The sequence below is a fragment of the Typopeltis vanoorti genome, chromosome 13 (genome assembly GCF_054136105.1).
Source record: "Typopeltis vanoorti isolate ZY-2024b chromosome 13, IOZ_Tvanoo_1.0, whole genome shotgun sequence".
NCBI classification, from domain to species: Eukaryota; Metazoa; Arthropoda; class Arachnida; order Uropygi; family Thelyphonidae; genus Typopeltis; species Typopeltis vanoorti.
Window position 1 is genome coordinate 107,992,208 of NC_143561.1, and position 23,000 is coordinate 108,015,207.

Sequence of the window (23,000 nt, forward strand, 5' to 3'; positions counted from 1 at the left end):
CCTGTACAACCAAAGAGCCTGCTAGATAACACACAGTTCGTTTTCACTTTGGTGTATGCGCAGCTGTCCTACGACATCGCCGCCTGGTTTTCTAGTGCACATCATGGAATATCCATCTCGTAGGTGAAAAGAACGCTTCATTTCTTCGACACCTTTGGTCTTTATCACTTCGAAAGCGACCGTACATCCTCATCCGAAGAACTATAACTCATCCTTCTGTCTGATCGCTTTATTTTTTCTTTCGACATGAAGTGCGACTGCATCGACCGAGCCTTCACGTGGATGTTTCGGAAGTTAGGCTACGTAGTTGGTCGATATCCGGGATATTTTATCATCGTTCCGTTGTTACTTTCTGGCTTGCTAGCTAGTGGACTTCAGAGGATGGTGTACGAGGAAGACCCCGAGTATTTATTTAGTCCGACCACCGGACCCGCAAAAGAGGAGCGAAAACTCATCGAAAATTTATTCCCTCTAAATCTGTCTTTCAACTTTGACCCCGGCCGTATCACGAAAATTCTTCCTTTTGGCAGACTCATCATTGAAGCGAAAGACGATCGGTCGGTGCTGGAACGCGGAGTGTTTCAAGAGGTGGTGCGTCTCAGCCAGATGGTGGACAACATCACGGTCGAATACGATGACCGTAAGTGGACCTACGGGGACCTTTGTGCCAAGAAACGCGGGAAGTGCTTCAACAACGAAGTGCTCCAATTATTGGATCGAATACCGGAGATCGAGAAGGGGGCGTACCTTCTCAAATACCCCTTAATGATGGACGAAGCCAATTTCAAATTTTTCTTCGTGGGGGCTTTTCTGGGAGGTGTCAAAACGGACGAATTAGGAATAATTGAATCAGCCAAAGCCGTGACGCTGTACTATTTTCTTGACAACTCCACTCCCAAGAGAAAAGCAACTTCTTTGAAGTGGGAAAATACCTTCGTTGACTTTATTAACGACCACGACTTTGAAAATTTCACCGTTGCCGTATTCACTTCTTTTACTCTACCTCAAGAGCTCGAGAGAAACACCCAGAGTGTCGTCCCATTCTTCAGTTTGACCATTATCATCATGCTAACGTTCTCCATTGCAACTTGCATGATGGTGGACTGGGTCCGGAGCAAGCCCTGGTTAGGAATTATTGGATGTATATCGTCAACAATGGCTGTGGGAGCAGCATTTGGTCTGATGGTTTATTCAGGAATGGAGTTCATTGGAATCAATATGGCGGCCCCATTTCTAATGCTTGGTAAGTAGCTATTAGCGTTATAAACAGTTTCATAACAACGTTTACTAATTAGGTTTTCTTTTTCTCCATCTCTTCAATTTTGTTTTTCCCTTTAATTTTTGATGATATTACTTTCTTTTTTAATACCAAAACTAAAAAACGTTTGAATTATACATAGGTGGATTACATAATCTACTTCTTACTCGATTTTTTTGTGACGTTTTTGCACCGATCTATAATACTAATGTCCTATATTTTCTGAAACGGTATTGCTAAAGCTATTATCTTGCGAATCAAAAAAACCTCTTCCTAATTTTGTTTACTGGATGTCGGCTAAAGAACGAGATGAATTGCGAAAACCTTAGAAACTGGATATACCTGTTTGCGAACAAGATTGTTCATTTGAAAATATAATTCGAAATTGGTCACGGTTTATGTGATCTCCTTTTCTTGTATTGTGTCTCATCTTAGTTGGGAAAACCGAGAAGATAATGTTAAAATAGCAGGTTCACTTATTAATTTTCTATGGAGAACGAACGAACGGGGAAGGGAAACATCTAGTAAATTTCTGCCATTTGAATAAGTTGTATCATTGTTTATTTCAAATTTAACGATGGAGGGAGACTATTCTCTAGCCATTCATGGATATGCAGTTGATTTTTAAAATAACAATTAGAAATATAAAAAGAAAAATGGTGTTTTAGACGACAGACTATTTCTTTTTAAAAAAATTGTTGGTCTAAGCATATTTTTTTAAAATAAACTGAAGTTCTATTTTTTTAATCTTCTCTTTTTATAACACGTTTTAAAGATTCTATTTTTTTTTTTCAACACGTTTTCAGATTTTAATAAATCAACTTGTAATATTTTACTGCATTGCAAAATATGCATTCTACGTCATTTGTTCACATAAATGGAAGCATAAAACTTCATAGAGTTCAAAGTAAAACTATTGCTTAGTTAATACAAGTATTAAGTAATGAATGTTTTGCGTAAGTCATTTGTAGTCAGTTTCCTGAAGAGTCACACTCCCAGTATATGAAGTGAATCAAAATGTTCCTCAGTGTGGACATATGAACAAATAGTTGTATTTATTTTTTGATTAAGTAATGCCGTCCGGATTTCATTTGAAAATACACACTTATACTCTTTGCAAGTAAATTAGCTCTATGAGAATAATCGGATTAAAGTTTGAATGTTATTAACAATAAAACATTGAAGATCGATTTTTAGTGAGATTATTTTCCAATATGGATGGACGTGCTAAATTGATTCCAGATCGATTAAAATATCAAACTGTATCAGAGCTAAGTCCTCATAATTCGCTCAATAATTACATAAATAATCACAGCACGCTGATATAACTGTATGTTATGTTCCACTCGAGAATACTCAACTAATACAACAAACCACTTAAGTTATCTAACTGCAGACATAAAAAGTAAACGACTTATTTCTAATTTCTCTGATGCCTACTTTTTTGACATTTCATACTTTTCAAGAAAGTTTGCCAAAGGAAAGAGGCCAATTGTAGACAACGCTTGGATGAATTAGGGCACGTTCTGTCTGTTCATACACTTCGTGAGGCCAAGCATTGAACACAAGAGATTAGCATCTTAAACGCGTGGTCATGACAAGTATTTGGTCTCTTTCTTTGATCCATACAATGGTGTTGTTTTACATCATCAAGGCTTATTCAAGTTTCTGAACTCTCAGCGAAACTTTCCAATAACAGTCATTTCATTTTTAACTTTTATTCAAGATGAATTGTATCTCAAGTGCTATTGCGATATTCCAAGCTGAGCGTACCTACCTGTAAAGAGATCTGAAGCTCTTTTCTAGGTTCAGTTTATTTAAAGAAAATTTATGTATGCAGCACATATTTTAAATGTAGTTTTTATAAATGTTATGTATTTCTATTTTGCGTATTTTCTTATACAGTAGGTTAAAACATTTTCTATAGTACTAAGCTACATATATTTAACAATAAAATATCGCATCGCACACACAACAGTTTTCTAAAATTCCATTTAAAGTTACTTTCCTCCTAAGGACCACAGTATTTCCAGAATTCACGGTAAATATTCAAGATATTTCTCCTTCTCATCCCCCCTTTATTATTCCTGTTTTATTTTGTCTACTTTCCTTCTTTCTTGAACAGCAGTGGCCACATTTAATGATGTTACCAAGGCTGGGATATATAGGTCACTACACAGGTCTGACGTTTCTATTGGCTGTTTTACAACTTCTGGTTTTCTCGTCCACAGGTTCTTGCTCGTGAGCGAGTAGTGAATGATCAGGACGTGTTCCAAGTCGATTTCAATAGTTTTTAGCTGTAAGGCAGGTAGTACAAGAACCAGGTGTCTTGCTGTTCCTGCTTTATAGGTCGAACTCATACGTTCTGGAGAAAAAGTTTCGGGTCACCTTTTTGCCATAGAAAGTAAAGGAATCGTCTTAGTAGCTTACGGAGACAAAAACATGCTAAAGAAATCTTGGCGGAGAAAAACCGCTACACTGTTACATCAGCTGTCATCCGGTAGTCAGCTCTGTCAATAATCGACAGAATGTTGATGGCTGGATTTATGAAAAAAAAAAAAAAATCCATTTGTCGACTGCATGCCAAGTCTCAAATATTGCATAAGTCTGAATTGTTTTTTTATGACTCCCATCCACAAAACAATTGTACACTTATAGTACATTAAGACAATGAAATGCATTCCCATCTAAAGATAATCCCAAACATCCCAAACAGGATTCGAATCCGCGACTTGTTGGATAGAGTGAACGTAAACCACTCGGTCAACCAGGCTGGCTAAGACTGTTTTTCCAAACTATGAGTTTTTCACCTTTCCAAGAAGGGGGAGGTGTTAAAGGGACACGAAATTATTTTAAAATTTAATCACAATTTGTATTTCAGTATTATATATGCCGTTTGTCGCAATACGATGTCAAATACTTTTTATTCAAGTATGTCACGTAAATTAAATGCCATTTGAAATGCAAAAGCGAAATCCAAAATGTTAATTCCCAAACTATATGTGCATAAATTAAGTATCAGAAATTGCTAGTTGTAAAAATATTACTTGAGACGTACTTTTTTTATACAGCAATCGTATTTTATAAAATGTGACATCTTTACATAATATAAATGCAATCGTAACCTTAAAAATAATTCATTTTAATACATTTAGATAAAAAATATAAAAAATAAAATGACAGATAAAAAGCATATGTATACTTAATCCGTAGTTGTAGTGCAATTTATAGAATGACGTAATCATTTAATTTGTGACGTCACAGGGATGCGCAGGTACCCAAGTTGATTTTATGCTAACCGGATGTGCATCCAACAGTAATTCGTTATGTTTTCGTTTTTTTAATTCTTTCTCTCCCCCTTCTCTTGCAAGATGACGAACTTGTTTTAGGGTTATTCAAGAAATCCTAAGGAGAAAAAAAGAAAGAGCGCCCAAACAATGTATAAGTGATGTGGTATACAGCTCATAACTCTCACATAGTTCTGAGTCCATTCAAGAAGGTGGAGAGAAGCGCACGTGGACGTTCGACAAAATCACAGGAGCGGAGAGATAACCTAATTTCCTCTTCTAATCGCAAGCGTTCCATATGGGCCTTTAATCAAATCCTTAATGATAAAACAGCACTGTTTGACGTGGTGATCATATAGGACGCTGTTGCTCTCCTGTCTGCCAACACAGATCCCATTTCCCGATCGATTACCGTTTGTTTCACAAATAATTATAGTCGGTTGCTTCTGTTGATGCTCGAAGTGTTCACCTAAATGACAAGGATTGCAAACATCATCTCAATGCTTCTGCACATGAAGCAACAAGAATGTTTCATCCCCCCTCCCAGAATTTCATGAACTTAGACAACTTTGTAGAATATTTTAATGTCAGAGGTCAATTGTATTTATAATTTGTAATTCAGCCTTTCTTGAAAATTATTCTGTAGATAAACTTTCAATGTGTTGTAGGAAACGAGGTCAGGGATAAAAGTTACCTTGAACTGAAATTTTTATAATTGTACCGACATTTATAGTGATTCTATGACGGTGGATCTACGATACATTAAAACAAAGAAAGGTGCGGGATCAATTTATTATTCTTTTCCTTATTTTCAGGCAGAAATTTTATATAACATTATGTAATGTGATGATATAGATATTCACAAGAAAATGAGAACATCAGATTCTCCGCTCCCGACTAATGGAAACAATCCTGAATTAATAATAGATTGTCTGGATCATCCATTACATTACCGAAATCATTCCTTCTGCCAACTCACTATTGTAACAGTTCCGTTAGTCAATATATCAACAAACAGATATACTTGTAGATATTGTTACATCACAGCATATCGCTAATACGCACAACAATTATTAATTAACTAATATGCACAACATATTGTTTTTGATAAGCTAGTAAGAAAATAATCTAGATATGATAGGCGCAAATTTGGACGACAAAAAAAAGTCTGTCGTAGCTCTGTTTATACACACAAGTCAAAACCCATTGAACAAAACGCTATTATGCGAGCAACTAAGGATTTTGTAACGCCACCTGGTGAACAATAAACCTTGTTACTCACTGAGTGTTTTTCCCCACTGTTTCCCTGAAGTGAAATGGTGTGACGAACCGGAAACTAACATCTCTATGAAGTGTTTTATTCAGTGTCGGCAGTCAGTAACGCGCAACTAGATACACAAAGAGACCATCTACACTTGCGTCAGTAACCTCTTGTTTCCTGTAAAGACAGAGAGAACCCTTGTGTTTATTCACAGAGGGCTGGAGAGGAAGTGACACATGGTGATGCACAAACTTAGAAATGAATAATCATTCCTCGTATCTGATCCTTATTGTAAATCTGGGGGGTGTTAACCTCCAGAAAACACAACTTCCCTTGTAAACTGGAAGTCGCCGACAGACTTCATACAATTCGAAGGGATTGTAATACCGGAAGTGACAAGGCTTTGATTCAAAGTTCCTGAATAGAACGTGTCGGGACATCCCTGCACTTTTGAGGGGGGGGGATAGGGAGCCTTAATTTCCGATTAGTCTCCTATATCAAATGTAGAACCTCATATCCGAACCCCGCCCCGCCTTTTTTTTTTTTAACTGATCAATATTATAATGCAAAATAGAAAAATTATTGTAGCTTTATGGCGTGTTTTGCGGAATAGTTTTAATTCTAAAAGTATTTGGTTTTGAGAACCGTTTTTTTAAGCCAGATGTGTTGCTGAGTTCATCCGTTGATACCCACAGTAAGTTATCTGTGAAATATAAGTTCATTTCTTAAGTGGCATCATAGATCGAGTGCCGAAAGATTTCATTAAGTTCCTTAAGAAACTTGTAGGAATACCAATGTAAGCAGCAGTATTCAGGGCAGATCCCCCCCCCCCCAAAAAAAATTTTTTTTTTCTCCAAATCACTTCTCTGTATTCCAAAAATATCCAAGAGCGTATTATCTTAGAAAGCATTCGTTTCTTCAAGGAAAGAACACAAAATATGAAATGTTTTGACAGCATGAAGCATCGATCTTATCTGGTAAGAGAAAAACTGTTTTCCCCTTCTGCAGTTTGGACACTTGAGGAAGCCGTAGTAACAAAAAAACAATCATGTTCTAAACTAATAAACATTAAACAGCTATAATACGAAAAAAAGGAAACGAAAATGCTTACTTAACATATAAAACCTTGAAATGCACATTCCGAGATGGGGGGTGTCAACAAAACACTTTTAGGCATTAAAGTTATCTTGAAAAGAAACTTCTGTACATCTCAAATGCCTCGGTTCTCTTTTCACTTACGAATTTTGAATTCAGACATTTACAAAAAGGTTTATGTGCAACATCATCAAATTCATTTCCTGTCGATAATCCTCTAAATGAATTTTACCTGTCAGGACTCCAACACAGTGAGTTTTTTTTTTTATTATTATTTCAGTCATCTAAGACATATCTTACTACATCAATTCACCTACATGTTGGTCTTCCTCTGGATCTTTTTCCTGCCATCTTGGAATCAAACACAAATGTAGTGCCTAAATAGTTGAAATGTTTTACGAGTAGTTGTGTCTATAGGTTTCCTATTTAGGATGCAGTTAATGTTTTCAACGTGTTCTTACCTATTATCACATTCTGTCGTTTCATTGTCGATTTTCATATCAAATTTGCTACAGTTAGGGAATCCTACAGACCTCAACTGGATTTGTTGAAAAGTAAAATATCGTCCATAGAAGTCTGATTTGAAGTAAAGTAAGAAATCTAATTTTTTAAGTAAATAGCTGAGTTGAACACCTCCAATAATGTGAAGCATACAGATGAAAAGTGCAAACAGTGTGCATCTTTGTCTCACACCTGATTTTACATCGGACCGCCTTCCTGCACCTCCGTCAATTCTGGATATCATGTGCCATAACTGTAGTGCTTTGAAGTTTTTCTCTTGGCACCTTGTCGTATGTCTTTTCCAAATATACATATCCTTGTCATATCCCTACGATTTCTCAACTATTTGTCTTAAAGTGAAAATCTAATCTTGACAACGTTTATTTGTCCTGAACCCAGTTTGTGTTTTTCCAAGTTTCGCTTTCACAATGTTTCTTATTCTCGAGTATACTTGCATAAATCTTACCAGGAAGTAACTCGGTAGGTAAATTCCTCTGTGATTCTCACATTCAACTTTATTTCTCTTTTTATAGACAGGTACCACGACAGGTTTAATCCAGTAATCTAGTATTTGACCAGGCCCTCTGAATTATGCACTGCAGCCACTGTAAGACTTTGATATTTCCATATTTGAGCATTTCTGGCCGAATTTCATCTACTCCAGCTGCCTTCACACATTTTATGGACGTTTGTATATCTCAAGTACTCCCAAATCACATTTCTGTTGAATATTTCCTATCACATTTCTGTTATTGCATATCTTACTTAATACTTTTTCGAAGTCATTACTCTAGACATCCAAAATATCTTCAGATTTTTATATCATCTTTATGTTCTCTGATTTTTAAAATCCTCTTCCCTCCATTTCTAAGAATTTTCAATAGCATCCAGAACATTTCGTCATCTTCCTGATCTTTATCTTTTATATTTTAACGCAAGAGTTCCCCCTGACTTTTGTTTAGCTACTTTTACACACTGCTTTGCTTTCTTACATTTTTCTCTGTATGCTCTCAGAGCACAAGTTGACTTACTGGCTAAGAACTTTCAATATGCTTTCTCTTTCTTCCTGACGTGGTGAGTCCACCATGAAGTCCTGATGTATGTTTATATCGTTGCAGTCAACTTCACCGCATGTGCCTCTCTGGCTGAATCAATTAGCATTTCCTTCACAGTCTATGCAATTATATCATTTTGTTTGGGTTTAAGCCAATAAGGATACAATTTTTGCGGCTAAAAAATTCCAAATCCCTCGTTTGTATCTATATAGAAGATACCTGTTATCGGGATATACTACGAGGAAGTAAGATTGGCCATTAGTTCAGAAGGTCAGGTCAGCTCTCACATTTCTTATGTGGAGGTCTCCTGCCAGTTAACTAGCTTTGACCTTTAGCGAGAACAAAATATAGGTTATGTATTTCCAATGCAAATTTGAGCAAATAAGGATGGAGCATAATAAATAAGGCTAATAAATTAGTTATCCCGAACTCCCATCCTTCTTAGGTTTCTCTTAACATGATCCATGTGATAAAACAACCTTTTTTTAATCATTCGTCGAAATGTTTTTTTTTTATTTTTAATTTTCGAAAAAATACAGAACTTAGTTTTAGGGATTATTAAGTGTATGAGAACTATCAGAACATTGATTCTACTTATCAGCAATTTTAGAAGTGCAAATAAAGTTCAGAAGTTGAACTTGACTGGTGCAATTACTCTAGTCATGTGCATAGTTCAATTTATATATTAATATATATCAACTATATTAACATATAGTTAAGTATATTTATAGCTGTAGATCCGTGTGTGTGTTCACGGGGCTGGTTTGCCTGCTTGCGGGATGAAAAACGCCAGATAAACTGGCAGAAAAAAAACCCTACTGCCCGCGCCCAAGACCGGCTAACTTGGCTATGGCTGATCCTGAAATTCCTCACGTCTTCGACGGGAATCGAACCTGGGACACTCCTTCCCAATCATATGGTTGCGAAGCGCACAGCCACTAGGCTAACCGCGCGGACTGCGGATTCAATTACAGCTTAATATGCCATACAGGTGTTAAAATACAATCAAACATGTTTACTGATCTTTTATTTTTTTTCATTTAGTTATAAATTCGCAATACAGCCTAGGCTAATGAAAAATTGATCTCATAACTAAATGGAAGAAATAAAAGATCAATAAATGTATTTAACTGTCCTAGAACACAAACACAGTTGTTAAGTGATTTTATATATGGACGATGCGTTGTTTGGAGTTTAACAGCAGCTAATGTCTCAAAGCGTCACGCCTCAACAATAACTCCTTTGAATCAAGGAAGGAGGTATCTTACCGGTTAAATGCTGGCTGACGAAAGGAGATACTAGGTAAGAAGCGGATTATACATTAACTAGAAGAATGATTGAAGGGGGAAAGGTATAGACAAAAACATGAGGAAAACAGAGGGGGAAGTATATGTTAAGGAGATAAAAGTAGGGACAGGAATTTGGTAAGAACGGCTTTCTTCCATCGCCTTACGGGAGATAAATGGAAGAAGGGTTCGATTAATTGTTTCCTGCAAGTTGTTTAATGGGGAGAGAGAGAGAGAAGTAGAGGTCTGGAGGACAACAAAGACATTTAGTAAGGATATTTCTACTGTTATCGAGAGCTGACCGATATTGTCAGTTTCCTAAATGCGAGATAAAACTGATGGTTTATCTCGGAACACTGATGATTCTTGATTTCAGATCGTTCTTGATAACACCATAGGGAAATTTGCCCATGGATTTTTGAGGAGAGTATTACTGCCTCATAAGCATATCTTCCCTAGTTGCGAGAAATGCCATTTAGACCTCCAGGTGATAGATGACATTTATCATCTGGTGAAAATATTATCTCCCTGTTTATTGGAGGTGTGAAGTGGTTATTGTCATGTTTGGTTTCCAGAGTAGGCGCCAAAAGATTTTTGTAATAACCTTGTTGGATAGGATGAACACTATTTTTAATAAATTTGGAGCTAGTATCATTCTTCCATTCGATGGTGGAATGTAAAGTGTTTCTGCGGACCCAGCGCTAGATAATAGGCCCGAGCATATTGGTAATGCTTTGAAGATTTTCCGAATGCACTGTTAAGGCCAAAGTCGGATTGGAGCCACGGCATTCCCTGTGTGAGAGTTAAGTGCAAATCCCGTCGCCTCAGCTTCCTGCTCCAACTAAGTTAACCAAATAGTAATGTCACTGTGGATGTAAAAAAGCAACACAAAATTCAGAAAATATGGGACAAAAATGGCAAAAAATAAAATTATACCCCCCCCCCCAAAAAAAAGACAGAATGTGACCAAATCTTCGTCCAATAAACAGCGTTTCCACCTCCAACTTCAACAAATTCTTCCCATCAAAACACTGATATGTACAACCACTTACAGATATCAAAATCTCATCTTATCATCTCGTCATTCTTAGGTGAGTGAAGATAATATAGTAAATTTCAGTGCTATCAAAACAAAATCCGTTTTATTACGAAGACAGATCGAACTTCATCCAGTTTTACTTTTGATATCATTCCGCTCGCCAACCGAGATGAGTTTTTTCATCTTGGGTATACATACCAGGATAAGCTGTGAAAATCATTTTATATCTAGATTATCCTGGTATGCACATATTACATCCATAGCTTCTTCAGCCTCCAAAACACTTCTCTTCTGTGGAATCCAAAATCCAACCAATCTAGAAACGAAGTACCTAATGATGGTGGAGAAAAGCGACCTCTAGTTACTTTTTTAACCTCATTAAGTATTTTGTTTCTATATTATACTTTTTTATAGGTACTTTCATGAACAGTGTTTCATTGTCTAGGACTAAACATATTGAACCAACGTCTAATCCTCTTTCATTCATCTACATCCATTCTTCCCATTGAATACAACTCTAGCTATTCGATCCGACAATCTATTGGTTGGAAAGTGGACTCACCCACTTCTTAGTCGTTCCCCCTCTTTACCTATCACGAATCACGTAATCTGATGTAAGTTACCTCATTCTCATTCTGTCCTTCAATAGCTCTTTAATTGCTTAGGCTTGGTATTCTGAGTCGTTAGTCCCTGCTAACCTTCAAATATTATAATCAAAGAATTTTCATACATTTGCATCCAACAATTAAGTTTAAAATACAGATAAATGAAACGTTGGAAACATATAAATACCGCGAATTAAAAGATAAGCTAGTTTCATATAGAAGTCTACTATATCCTTGTAAATCTACTTGAATTGAGGACATTTGGGAACGTTTTGATGGGTGTGGAAGGAATCTTAGACGGCAATTCAGGCTGTCTGCTGATGCTTTCTATATAGTCTACGTCCCTCCCCCACTATTTTTAACTGTTTTTTCATTCCGTTCACCCTCGAAGCATCTCGCATTTCAAAAGCTATTCATGTGAATAAACCACGAACGAAATTCCGTAGGCAACAGGAATTGGATTTTGACTTGAAATACAGATTAAAACCGGTCACGTAGTGCTGAATAATTCATTCAGTTAACCATCCATGTCAAGGATTTGTTGTCAATGCAACGTCTACGTGAGGTTAAGGCTGGTCAGTCGCAAAACGTTGAATGCAACGATATCAGTACATGGATAAACAGATCTCACTAAGCCTGTCAGTCAGTGGAGTTATCTTTATAGATGAGCCTACTAGAATTATATGTTAGTCATCAGGATGAGGATTCAACCAAAACTGTGCACTAGTCTCAAGGAAAAATTGCAATGAACAATGATATAGGATTGTGTTGCAATTAGTATTTCTTTCTCTCTATGAAATAACCCTCACCTTATTTCAGTTGATTTTCACCGTGATATTCTCATCTATTAGCCCCAATAAGGTCCAACTGTTTTAACTGGCAAGAACGATTTTCGAATGGACCATATATTTAAATAGGTGGTTCTGGTGTTCTCAATTGAGAACGGGTCTCGAAGGAAAAAAACTGACCCAGCAAACCATATTCCAAACTTCATTTTGCAAGTGAATACGTACTTTAATTTGAGGGTTACCCATCACCTTAAGACTACCGTCCGAGGAAAGCAGAATATTATGCATCTGGCTCTTAATGGTGGAAGAAATCATTGCACCTGCTTTAAATCCTTCGTTTTCATGGCAACAACACAAACAATGGCTAAGGTTATTGGTAAGCGGTGAGCACACACGAAAGGCTACGTGCCATTTTACATGGTTAAAATCCGGAGCGAATTAACATAGAAAAAGGGTTAGTTTGACGACGCCAAATCCGCACATAAAAGCAAATCTATAAATAAGTTATTTTCCTTATTTTGATACGTTTTTCCTTCCAAGACAAATATATCATATGAGGTCATGAAAGTGCACTAATAGAGGAGTCTAGTTTACGCCTGCAAACCGCTACTTGGCCTAATTAGAAAGTGGCTGGATACCAACCCTTCCCCAGGCAATCTGTGCCAGTAAAACGTGCCATTCTATTCGGCTTTATTCTGACGATTTCAGGCGAATTTTAAATCCAAGAATAAGCTTTCATAATCCTGATTTTTTCCCCCTGATAAACATGTCCAAACGTCGTTAAACACAACACTTTATCAGGGTATCAATTTACTTTTAATACCCTGGTTGTTTCAATACCTTTAAACGTGCTTTTTACTATCGAAACTATTTTTCTTTTTCTATTTTATTTCTTTCATACCATCCTTCTACTTTTATATTTACTTAACTTTCCTTCTCTCTTTTTTAATTTTTTGTGTGTTTTTATTCTCTCTCTCTCTCTCTCCTATTTTTTTATTTTTCTGATTTCCTGATCTTTTCATTTCATAATCTTTCTCTCTCTTTCTTTCAAGTTTTCTCTCTTTCCTATTTATGCATTCCATCAGTACATCCTCTATATTTCCAATATATATATATATATATATATATATATATCCCAAAAAAAAAAAAATCCGTGTCCTGTCAGTATGCTAATTACAGTCTATCCCTTGTCGAATTTGCTGCAGAAACTCGAAGCTATATGAGACAAATTTAAAAAATTAGAATTAGAAATAACAACGATAAATAGCTCCTGATGACACATAAGATAAAGACTCCAATGGGGCTCGCAAGGAATTTTTTTTCCTTAAGAAAAAAAATTCCTTGTTAGATAACTGACACGTCTTCTGACCACATCAAGGTGCATCATAATTATTTACTAACACAACATGACGGCTGTAATTAACCCTAGCCCTAAGTATGTAAACAAAGGAATAAAATAGGGTGTTCTGTGTAATTTCCAAATGGTGTACCCAAGGGTGAATTACTGATCACGAAGCCAGAAAATTCTAGAAATAAAACTAAGAAATCTCATTAAAAAAAAAAAAAAATCTCTGTATGTGACTTCGTAAGATGATGATCAAAAGCAACACGTGTGCTACGAACAATGGTGTTCACTGGAGCAACTAGTTACGGTTCACATACAGAGGACATCCACGAATTAGCTGAAAATAGCGGAGAAAAATCAAAACGAAGGAAAATCGGGAGGTCATTGGAGTGAAACGAATATAAAGTCAGCGTCGCATATGTTGGGATGATCTGGGTCACTCGCCGCCTGATTTTTGTTTGCATTGGGGGCGTGCAGGCCTTCACCGTAGGTTGGGGTTGAGCTGATACAGTTCTTATTTTTTTTTAAACCAGAAACAAAAGAAAGATGTAAATTAGATGACAGACATCCCAATTAAATCTTTCGCAACCTGGAAATCAGTTTGATTGACCTACATCACTCCATACGGATGAAGCAGCGCCACCCAAGTGAAGAATTTGGCTTAAATACTGTAACGACAACCAGTGCGTGAGTTGCTATGGCTACTGCCATATGGTCACTGACGAAATATCATGTAAAAGTGGTGTTTGATCATCAATAAATTCTTTGAATAAAGAGAAACGAAAAACACGGTTTTTCTGTAGAGATAAACACAGTTGAATATTGTGAATTATTCAAGATAGAAAACAGAATGAAGAGATGATATTTGTATTTTTCGAACTGAAGGTTCCAATGTATAAGCAAAATATCCCTGCCGCCAACTGACATGATTATATATTAAAAATAAAATAAAATAGACTGACACAATATTTACCCTGGTATCGAGACTAAATATTAACTCCCTCTATATAAATTAAAACAAGTGTAACTCGCAATGGTGCTGTTGTTTATGCAAAAGATAGTTTAATGTTTTTATACAAATTTCTTGTGTAATAATTTATTATTTATTGTGGAAATAAAGGCATACTAAATTCAACAATGAGATATATTGGTCTTTCTAGAAAAGGATCGCACAAAAATTGCTTGGCAAATTAAAAAACACTAGGATAAAATTTTCAATTTTGTCCTTGGCATACTTTGTACCTGAAGACTATCTAAATGTAGACAACGAAATGTCAAGAAAAGGCAATTTTCAATATGTCTAAATTTTACGAAATTTTATATTTCTACTTTTCCCTATTTCTTAACCTTCATAAACCTTGTCCGAAATGCCAAAAAAAGAGGAAAAGTAATATTTTCATCTTAAACAGAACTACTTTCCGCGTTCCATTTGTAACTGTTTGTATCTGCCCGTGTGCAGTCTATTAGTTTATCTCTTCCTGTACGATAACCCTCACCTTATTTCAGTTGATTTTCACCGTGATATTCTCATCTATTAGCCCCAATAAGGTCCAACTGTTTTAACTGGCAAGACAAAGTTAATACAATAGTTCCAACAAACTGAACCTTACTTACTATATGCATAATTAACAGAACGTTATGCTAATTAGAAGTTGGGAGCTTTAAAGTTCTCGGTAGACCACAATACCAAATTTTCTTCCAAAAAATTGATACTGAATATTAACAGATATGAATTACGCACTTTTCTGTTCAGATCTTACTTGCCCAAATGATGAAATTTAAATTAAAGTATATTTAAGTCCTTTTAAGGACTTAAATATACTTTATTTTAAATATTTAATTTATCTACTTGTATATAAAGGCTTATGATTTCACGAGATTTGTCTTAGCATCCCATAATGCAAAGCACACTTCCTTTCGGATGTGCATTAAGATAGGATCACTATCCAGACCGGTTTCGACCTTTATTGAAGTCTCATCAGTGAGAGCTAGACCCAGCAAGATACCAAGGTAAAGATTAAACCAGAATATAATAGTACCACTCAGAACTTTATATTCATCATAAGTAAGCCCTTGCTAAGTGCATAATCAATTTTTACATTATAGAGCCGAAAGCTTTCTATTTGGTGTAAGTAAAATTTAAAACAGAGGATATTATAGATCCATCTATATTTTATAGCCAAATATAGAAAGAAATTTAAACTTAAAAAAATAAGTAATGCAAAAACTAAGCATAGTTCTAATACCGGCGGTTTCTCATAAGTCTTGTAAACGATAAAACATTAAAAAAAAAATTTCTATATTCGGCTATAAAATATGGATGGGTTCATATAATCCATTTAATACTTAATATCCATCTTTAAAACACAATTATTTGAAAATCAGCTAAAACCTTACGCGTAATTTTTCTTTCCCTTTGAGTGTTGTCAACTAAGTGACAGAATGTTAAACTTTTCATTTAAAGGTGGTGATGGAAAACTACAAATTCAAATAATAACCAAAAAACATATCTCCCTCCAAAAAAAGCACGCCGCATGAAAAAAATCAAGTTAAAAAAAATTTTTAATTTCAGGCTAAAGTGTCAGGTGTCAGTAAGGGCTTAAAAAAAAAAAGAAGTAAGGTACTGTCGAAACTTCCGACCTTGAATATGTCATATTTTCATGACCTTTCATTGAGACCACATAACTGTCTTATGAAATTCCTGCTACGACAAAAGACACTTCTCGGAGTTAGCATCGTCCAGGGCCAGATCCTCGACAATGCTCATAATTCCCTTCTGCTGAATATTACGATCCTTTGTTGCCCTCGCTCAACCTTCTTACGCAGTTTCATAGGGTAAGTGGGGGGGGGGGGAGGAATTCGACCTACTTGACGAGGACTTCAGAGACGTTGCAACACTTCAGGCTCTTGAGTACGTTCCAGTCTTTAGCGAAGCCATTCACAGCGTACTTTTTGCATTTTATTCTTCCTATTGAATCAGTGAAAAATCCTTGCTTGACGACACAGGCAGCTGCTTACGGAGCCAAATTATGCAAAAAAACTTAATCTAAGTTTTCCATTTATCGTATGCAATTAAAAATTGCATTATGCAATAGTTTTAAAATTTATACATTACATTATTATAAAATACATAATTGGCTATTTCTCCGGAAGAATTTTTTTAACCCTCGCAACTTAGATTAACAAATAAACATGCGATTACGTCATATGTATGCATTAGTTTCATTATAAACACACAAGTGTCTACACCATATTCTAGTCACCTTTCACGCTGTAATTACCGGACTCGAGCTGCAGCGATAATGAATCGTGAAGACTTAAAACAGCCCAGTACTGCCCAAAAGTTGGGGGGGGGGGTTAAGAGTGACACTGTTTGACAAACGCTAAAATTAATACATTTTGATTTATACTTGTGGACAAACTCCAGTTAGAAGCAAAATAGTTATTAATAATAAAATATTAGAACAGATAAATACTTTCAGTTATCTTGGATGTAAAATATCATATGAAGGAGAAAAAGACATAAAATTAAAACTTCAAACTTTTTACAGATTATAGGCCTGATAAATAGAACACTCAACCCAAATATAGTACAAAAAGAAACACGCTTGAAAATATACAATAGTTTAGCAGTATCCACATTATTATATGGCAGTGAAATTTTGGCTGAAATGAGATTTATGAGAAGAACTGCAAAATACACGTTATTAGATAAAAAAAAAGGAACGAAGACATTTTAAAAGAACTAAAAACAAAATCAACAGAAGAAAAACTAAACAATTCTAAACAAAAATGGATTGAACATGTAAACCGAATGGCCAACACCCGACATCCTAAACAAATACTAAAATATAAGCCAATTGAAAAGAGAAGGCAGAGTAGACCTCAAAAAAGGATATTAGATGGATAATGAGACTGTAACAAACCAATATGATCTATACCCGTCATTAGTGTTATAATGATGATGATGATTTATACTTGCCAAGAAATTATATTCTGGTTTAATCTTTACCTTGGTATCTTGCTGGGTCTAGCTCTCACTGATGAGACTTCAATAAAGGTCGAAACCGGTCTGGATAGTGATCCTATCTTAATGCACATCCGAAAGGAAGTGTGCTTTGCATTATGGGATGCTAAGACAAATCTCGTGAAATCATAAGCATTTATATACAAGTAGCGTAGTCTGGAAAATACTTCACATGCAATTTCTTGACAAGTATAATTTGCTTTGTAATCAAGCGAAAATAAAATTCTATTGATACATTTTTGTCGAGTATTAGATATAAATAACCTGTAACCATTTGGTTAATAGTCTGAGCATGTTAAAGAAAGCCCACCAAAGGCTTCAAGTCAATATGTTTTTACTATAGTAATAGTAATCGTGTGATCTGCGCAATCCTTCCCTATTTCAGTTGCAAGTCAAGTTCATTACAATTCTGATCCTAAACTCGATTAAAAAAAAAAAAAAAAAAGAATTTATCCATTTTACGATGTCGTCAGGGGGTCAATGTTTTTGTGTGATATAGAGACGCCATACTAATATTTTCCTCTTCTGGTACTTGTACTATGAAATCAATATTCGACTTGAGTTGACCAAAATAAGTCAGCCAACTGTAACCAACCAATAACGACAACAGGTCGATGCATATAACCTTTCCCCTTCATTCTCAGTGAACGCTGTCGTCAAGCGTTGCACCTAGTGTTATTGTACGGACGGTACAATACTAAACAGCGCCAGCTAAGTTTCCAGGGAAGTAGACAGAATAAACAGATTGATCGCCAAGCCTGAATCTATGACTTACTGATGATGTCATGCGATTGATTGTTTCGTAATAGCGAGTTAAAAATTCCCAGTTTCGATGTTAATTGAGATTTTAACTACTGTCACAAACCGCAGTTAGTAACATCTCTCAGTATAATTTTAAAGGAATGATATAAACGAGGAACTGTTTTTAAATCCTTGAAATATTTAATCAGATCTAACAAGTTAACTGTCTCAAAAGCACCACCTGGCGTTGATATTCATTTACGAAAAAAGCTCATGTATATTATCTGATATCGTATTTGCGAACCTGAACGACAGAACTGACTGAAGCATAACCTCCAGTTCGCTATCTAAATATGCGTAACTAATAAGTTGTACTCTTCGGTGACAAAACTTATTTCCTTGTGGCTTGATAAATAAAACTCCCTCTGGTGAATGAAATTTAGTGTGTTTAGCATTTCATGGAACAGTAAGATCTTTGCATTTCAGGAAGCAGAGATCTCTGGTAATTAAAAGCATAAAATCGAGCCGGGATGATTATAAGAGGGAAAAAAAAAGTGGTCTTGGTTACTAAGTTACTGGCAGGACGTATAAAGGTCTTGAAAGGAACAATTCTCTCCTCTCTTTCTCTTCTCTCTCACACACAAGAGCGTAATATTCAAAAATCCCTCACGAATCATCCCTCGGAGGAAATATCACCTCTTTTAGCGCAAAGCTGTGATTCGTCATAAATTTGTCAAGGTCAGATGCCTCGAAAGAACAAAAAAATAGTCAATTTTTTATAACGATGTCAAACTGATTAAGACCTTCGTTAGTTTACCTTTTCTCTATTTACAGATGATACCTTCATCACGGGTCCAAATCACAAATCGTGAAAAACTGAAGTAATGACAGAGCCTAAATGGCTTAAGTTCTCAAGTCTATTTTAGAAATTTTGCAAGTTTTTATACATTCGGCTAAGAAATAAGGAAGAATGATAATATCCCCCTGTTCTATTAGGTAACTTAATTTAGAATTCCTGACCAGAATACTTCGTTAGTCAGCTATTCTTCTTCCTTAAACCGAAAATCTCACATGCGAAAAAGTTCAAACACAGGGATTGGCAAAGTGCACGTGGTCTACAACACTGATTTTGTAAAACTGCTGTACACCTTGAATATTACATCTCATTTCGATATAAATGTAGATTTAGTTTAAAAATATTTCCTAAAGTACCGGAAGTTTCATAGTAGAAGGCTTTAATGTACTTGTCTTCCACTCTCTCTTTTTCCTTCAAGGATAGAGGAGTACGCAAATTGTACTGACAACAAAGAGGCTCACAAGTCCGTGACCAGAATCTTTATTCTATCTTTGGAAAAGAAGGTTACCGTGTCCTTCTAAGAAAACGTTATTTACTCAAGGCGTTGTGTACTGTATAATATTGTTTGTCTATGGGTCCATACTTAAAAATTCATGAGCAGAGATATTTTGCAGAACATCAAGGTGGACAGATGAATATTAGGCCTATCTAAATGACGTAATAACGATAAAAAGAAGTCGTTACCAGCTTTAGAAATAAATATTCAATCCTGAATAGAGACCACTATGTTTATCAAAAACAGATATACACTATATATATATATATATATATATATATATATATATATGAAAGAATGATCATTAACTCGGTTAACATACATATTTTTTTAAAAAGAATTGAATGACTAGAACCGAGATTTATCTCGGTTCTAGTCATTCAATTCTTAAAAAAAAAAAGAAAAAGAAAAAAAGAAAAAAAAAATATATACATATATACCACTGAATAAGAAGGCTTACGAAATCAATACTCGCCTATTTGCCTTAATACTTGTCGACATTAAATTCAAACTATACTAAAAAAAAGAACTTCTCAAGCACTCTGCAAAACCCGTTTAATAAGCACTGTTTAAGATAAAAAAAAAGAAAAAAAAAGCACAAGGTGGGAAATTGGTATCAAGAAAAAAAAAAGATAAAAGTGCTGTTTAAATACACTAGTCCAGCCACTAAATACAACCATGCACTAACAACGACTTATTAAGGCGATTCTCTTGAATTTATCAACAGAATACAAACTAGTTTTCCAAGGACACTTAAACACAACCTCTTAACAATAAATTTGCAAAGTGGGTAACTTTTGTGGCAATGCCGCGACCTCTTTTCCATCATTACTCTTTTATTACCAAGAAAAATTTATCCGGACTTAAAAAAACACCCAGGAATGCATCTTTCACTCTCACACTTTAGCTACACGTGGCAAGTGTTGTTCTGACCTTCCCACGGGTGGCTTGATAGGTATACAATATATATATGTATTGTATTATCCTTACTTAATCCCATCTATATTTTGCTTCCTTGTAGGAACGATAAGAATGAGCTACTGTAGCTCAGTTGGTATAGATGAGTCCTTTGGTTGGAAAGATCAGGATGCGATTCCCCTCCATGACTTGAGGAACCTATATCAGGTATTTTCAATCAAATGGTGAGTTAGCCGGTCTCATACGGAAGAAGAGGGTTTTTCTCTTTCTCTAGGCAAAACCGTCCTCACAGATCTACAGGCATAAATACTTTCCCTTAGGGAATGTAGCAGAGGAATGGCGTACCGGCTGCAATAATTCGCTGTGACCCCATAACCAGTCGACTCTACCTGTCCTAGCGGACGGACAGTTGAAGAAGAATTGATAATTTACTTAAGACCAATGACACTGGTTTACGAGTCGGGCTGAACTTACTGAGCTCTTTGTAAAATATTTTAAGAGTTCCTTACTTAATCCCATCTATATAAGAATCTACAGTAGCGAACAAATTAATCCGAACACTTACAATTTAAAGAAAATTTTGAATTTCTCAAGAAAATAAATGCAAAAATTAAACTCCAACTTCACCTAATAATTTAATATGTGCTCCTATATTCGTAATACGTTCATTAATTCGCTTAGGCATGGACTCTACCATCGTAGAACACGTTTTTCTTATTTCCGCATCTACAAAACATACTTTTATAATGGATGGTAGTAAGTTATCCTTTGTATCACAATTTAAATTTCCAAGTCTCTTTTTCACTATGTCCACAAACTTTCCATTGGGTAATGTCAGGAGAGTTACTGAAGCCAGTGGTGTAGCTAGACCTTTTGCCGCCCGAGACGGTCCCTGAGTTTGCCGCCCCTCTCAATACAAAAAGTCAAAATGACCTTTAGGGAAATAAATTAAAACACTATGTTTATTTTTGAAATAAAACTTTAATTTCAATGTTCTAAAATGTTATTTTTCTTGCTTTTCTGTTAGTAAAATCGTCGATGACATTGGCGAAGTCTATTTCATAGTAATGTAGGTAATTTTTAATCAATTTCAAATTTAGAAAACTCCTCTCACAACTAGCAACACTTACAGCAATTGTGAAGAAAATTCGCAGTAGTATTACAATCTTTGGAAATGAGTTCTCGAGACTGTATTTTAGAATTACCGTAACTGCAAAAATTCAAAAAGGATCAAAGTGCCGCCCCTTCGCCCCTCCCTAGCTGCGCCTCTGACTGAAGCAATTGGATGGTGTGATTTTTGAGGAATTCTTTCACTTATTTTAAGTGTTGCATGGAGCGAGAACGTGTTGGAAGATGAGTTCTTTGTCTTTCTGGATCTGTGGACCACTCCTTTCTGCAATATTTTTATATACTGGTCACGTTTCATCATATCGTCAACAGGCGCAAGTGATCCTGGACGGCCATGTGTAAAACAACCCCAGAACATCTTTTTAGCTGGGTGTTTAGGAGCTTGAAGGTGGGCAGGAGAAGTCTTCTCAGCCGCTGATTTGCGAACATATACTCGCTCTCCTTGGACAAAGAAATGGCTTTCATCTGAGAATGACTTCCTTCCACTTCTCACCAGTCTAGTCTTTCTACACTTTTTTCCCCTGGAGCATCTTTTTTTTTGCATAGCCTTCGTCAACAGTTGCTTCGTTTTTGGTCTGTAGGCTGTCCTCCCTGCTTGCAACAATCTTCGACGAACTGTCATGTCAGAAGCATTAATCCCACTAGCTGCCAAGCCTCTATTTAGGCCTACGGCAGACAATCTTGGATTCATTTTGCGTTTCCTAACTAGTAAATGATCTTGAGTAAGTGTAATTTTTCCCTCTTTCGCCCACATTTTCTTTTTCTGTCAGGAGTAAAAGGTACTGTCTCCATAAACCTCTTTAAAATCGCATTAGCAGTACCCAACCCAGCACCCCACTCAGTGGCAATTTGTCTTTGAATTGTGGATGTGTGCTGAGAAAGAGTACAGATATTTAAATACTTTCTTGGAGATGTATTGATTTTATAGTTACACAAAACGAATAAAACACTATGAATGTCAACTTGTTTACACTATTAATAAACATTCTAGAGACATTTAAAATAGTTAAAACACGCAGTACTCAACCAAAATAGTGAAATAAAACCGAAATCAAAACCAAAATTACTGCGAAATGAAACAAAAACCAAACCAAAAGCTTGACGAAAATTCGGCTTGTTCGGATTAATTTGTTCGCTACCAGTGGCGGCTCGTACATAAGCACTGCGACACTGCAGCCCCCCCCCCCTAAGGAAAAAATGAAAAAATTAAATTCTGTTTGTGTTTATAAATAAAAATAATGCTTACAACATTATATAAATGCAATACAACATGTTAAAGGTTACAGCATATTTCGACATTGATTGAATAGTTAA

At 35.7% G+C, this 23,000-nt stretch overlaps 1 protein-coding gene across 1 annotated transcript in view; it reads left to right on the top strand.

Moving 5' to 3' along the window:
* The first annotated feature begins 246 nt into the window (after positions 1-246).
* LOC150100450 (patched domain-containing protein 3-like) overlaps positions 247-23,000 on the top strand; it is a 33,851-nt gene continuing 11,097 nt past the window's right edge. Inside the window, exon 1 of the mRNA XM_090402960.1 lies at positions 247-1,243. Coding sequence (XP_090259086.1) covers positions 247-1,243 — 997 coding nt within the window. The remainder of the gene's footprint in view (positions 1,244-23,000) is intronic.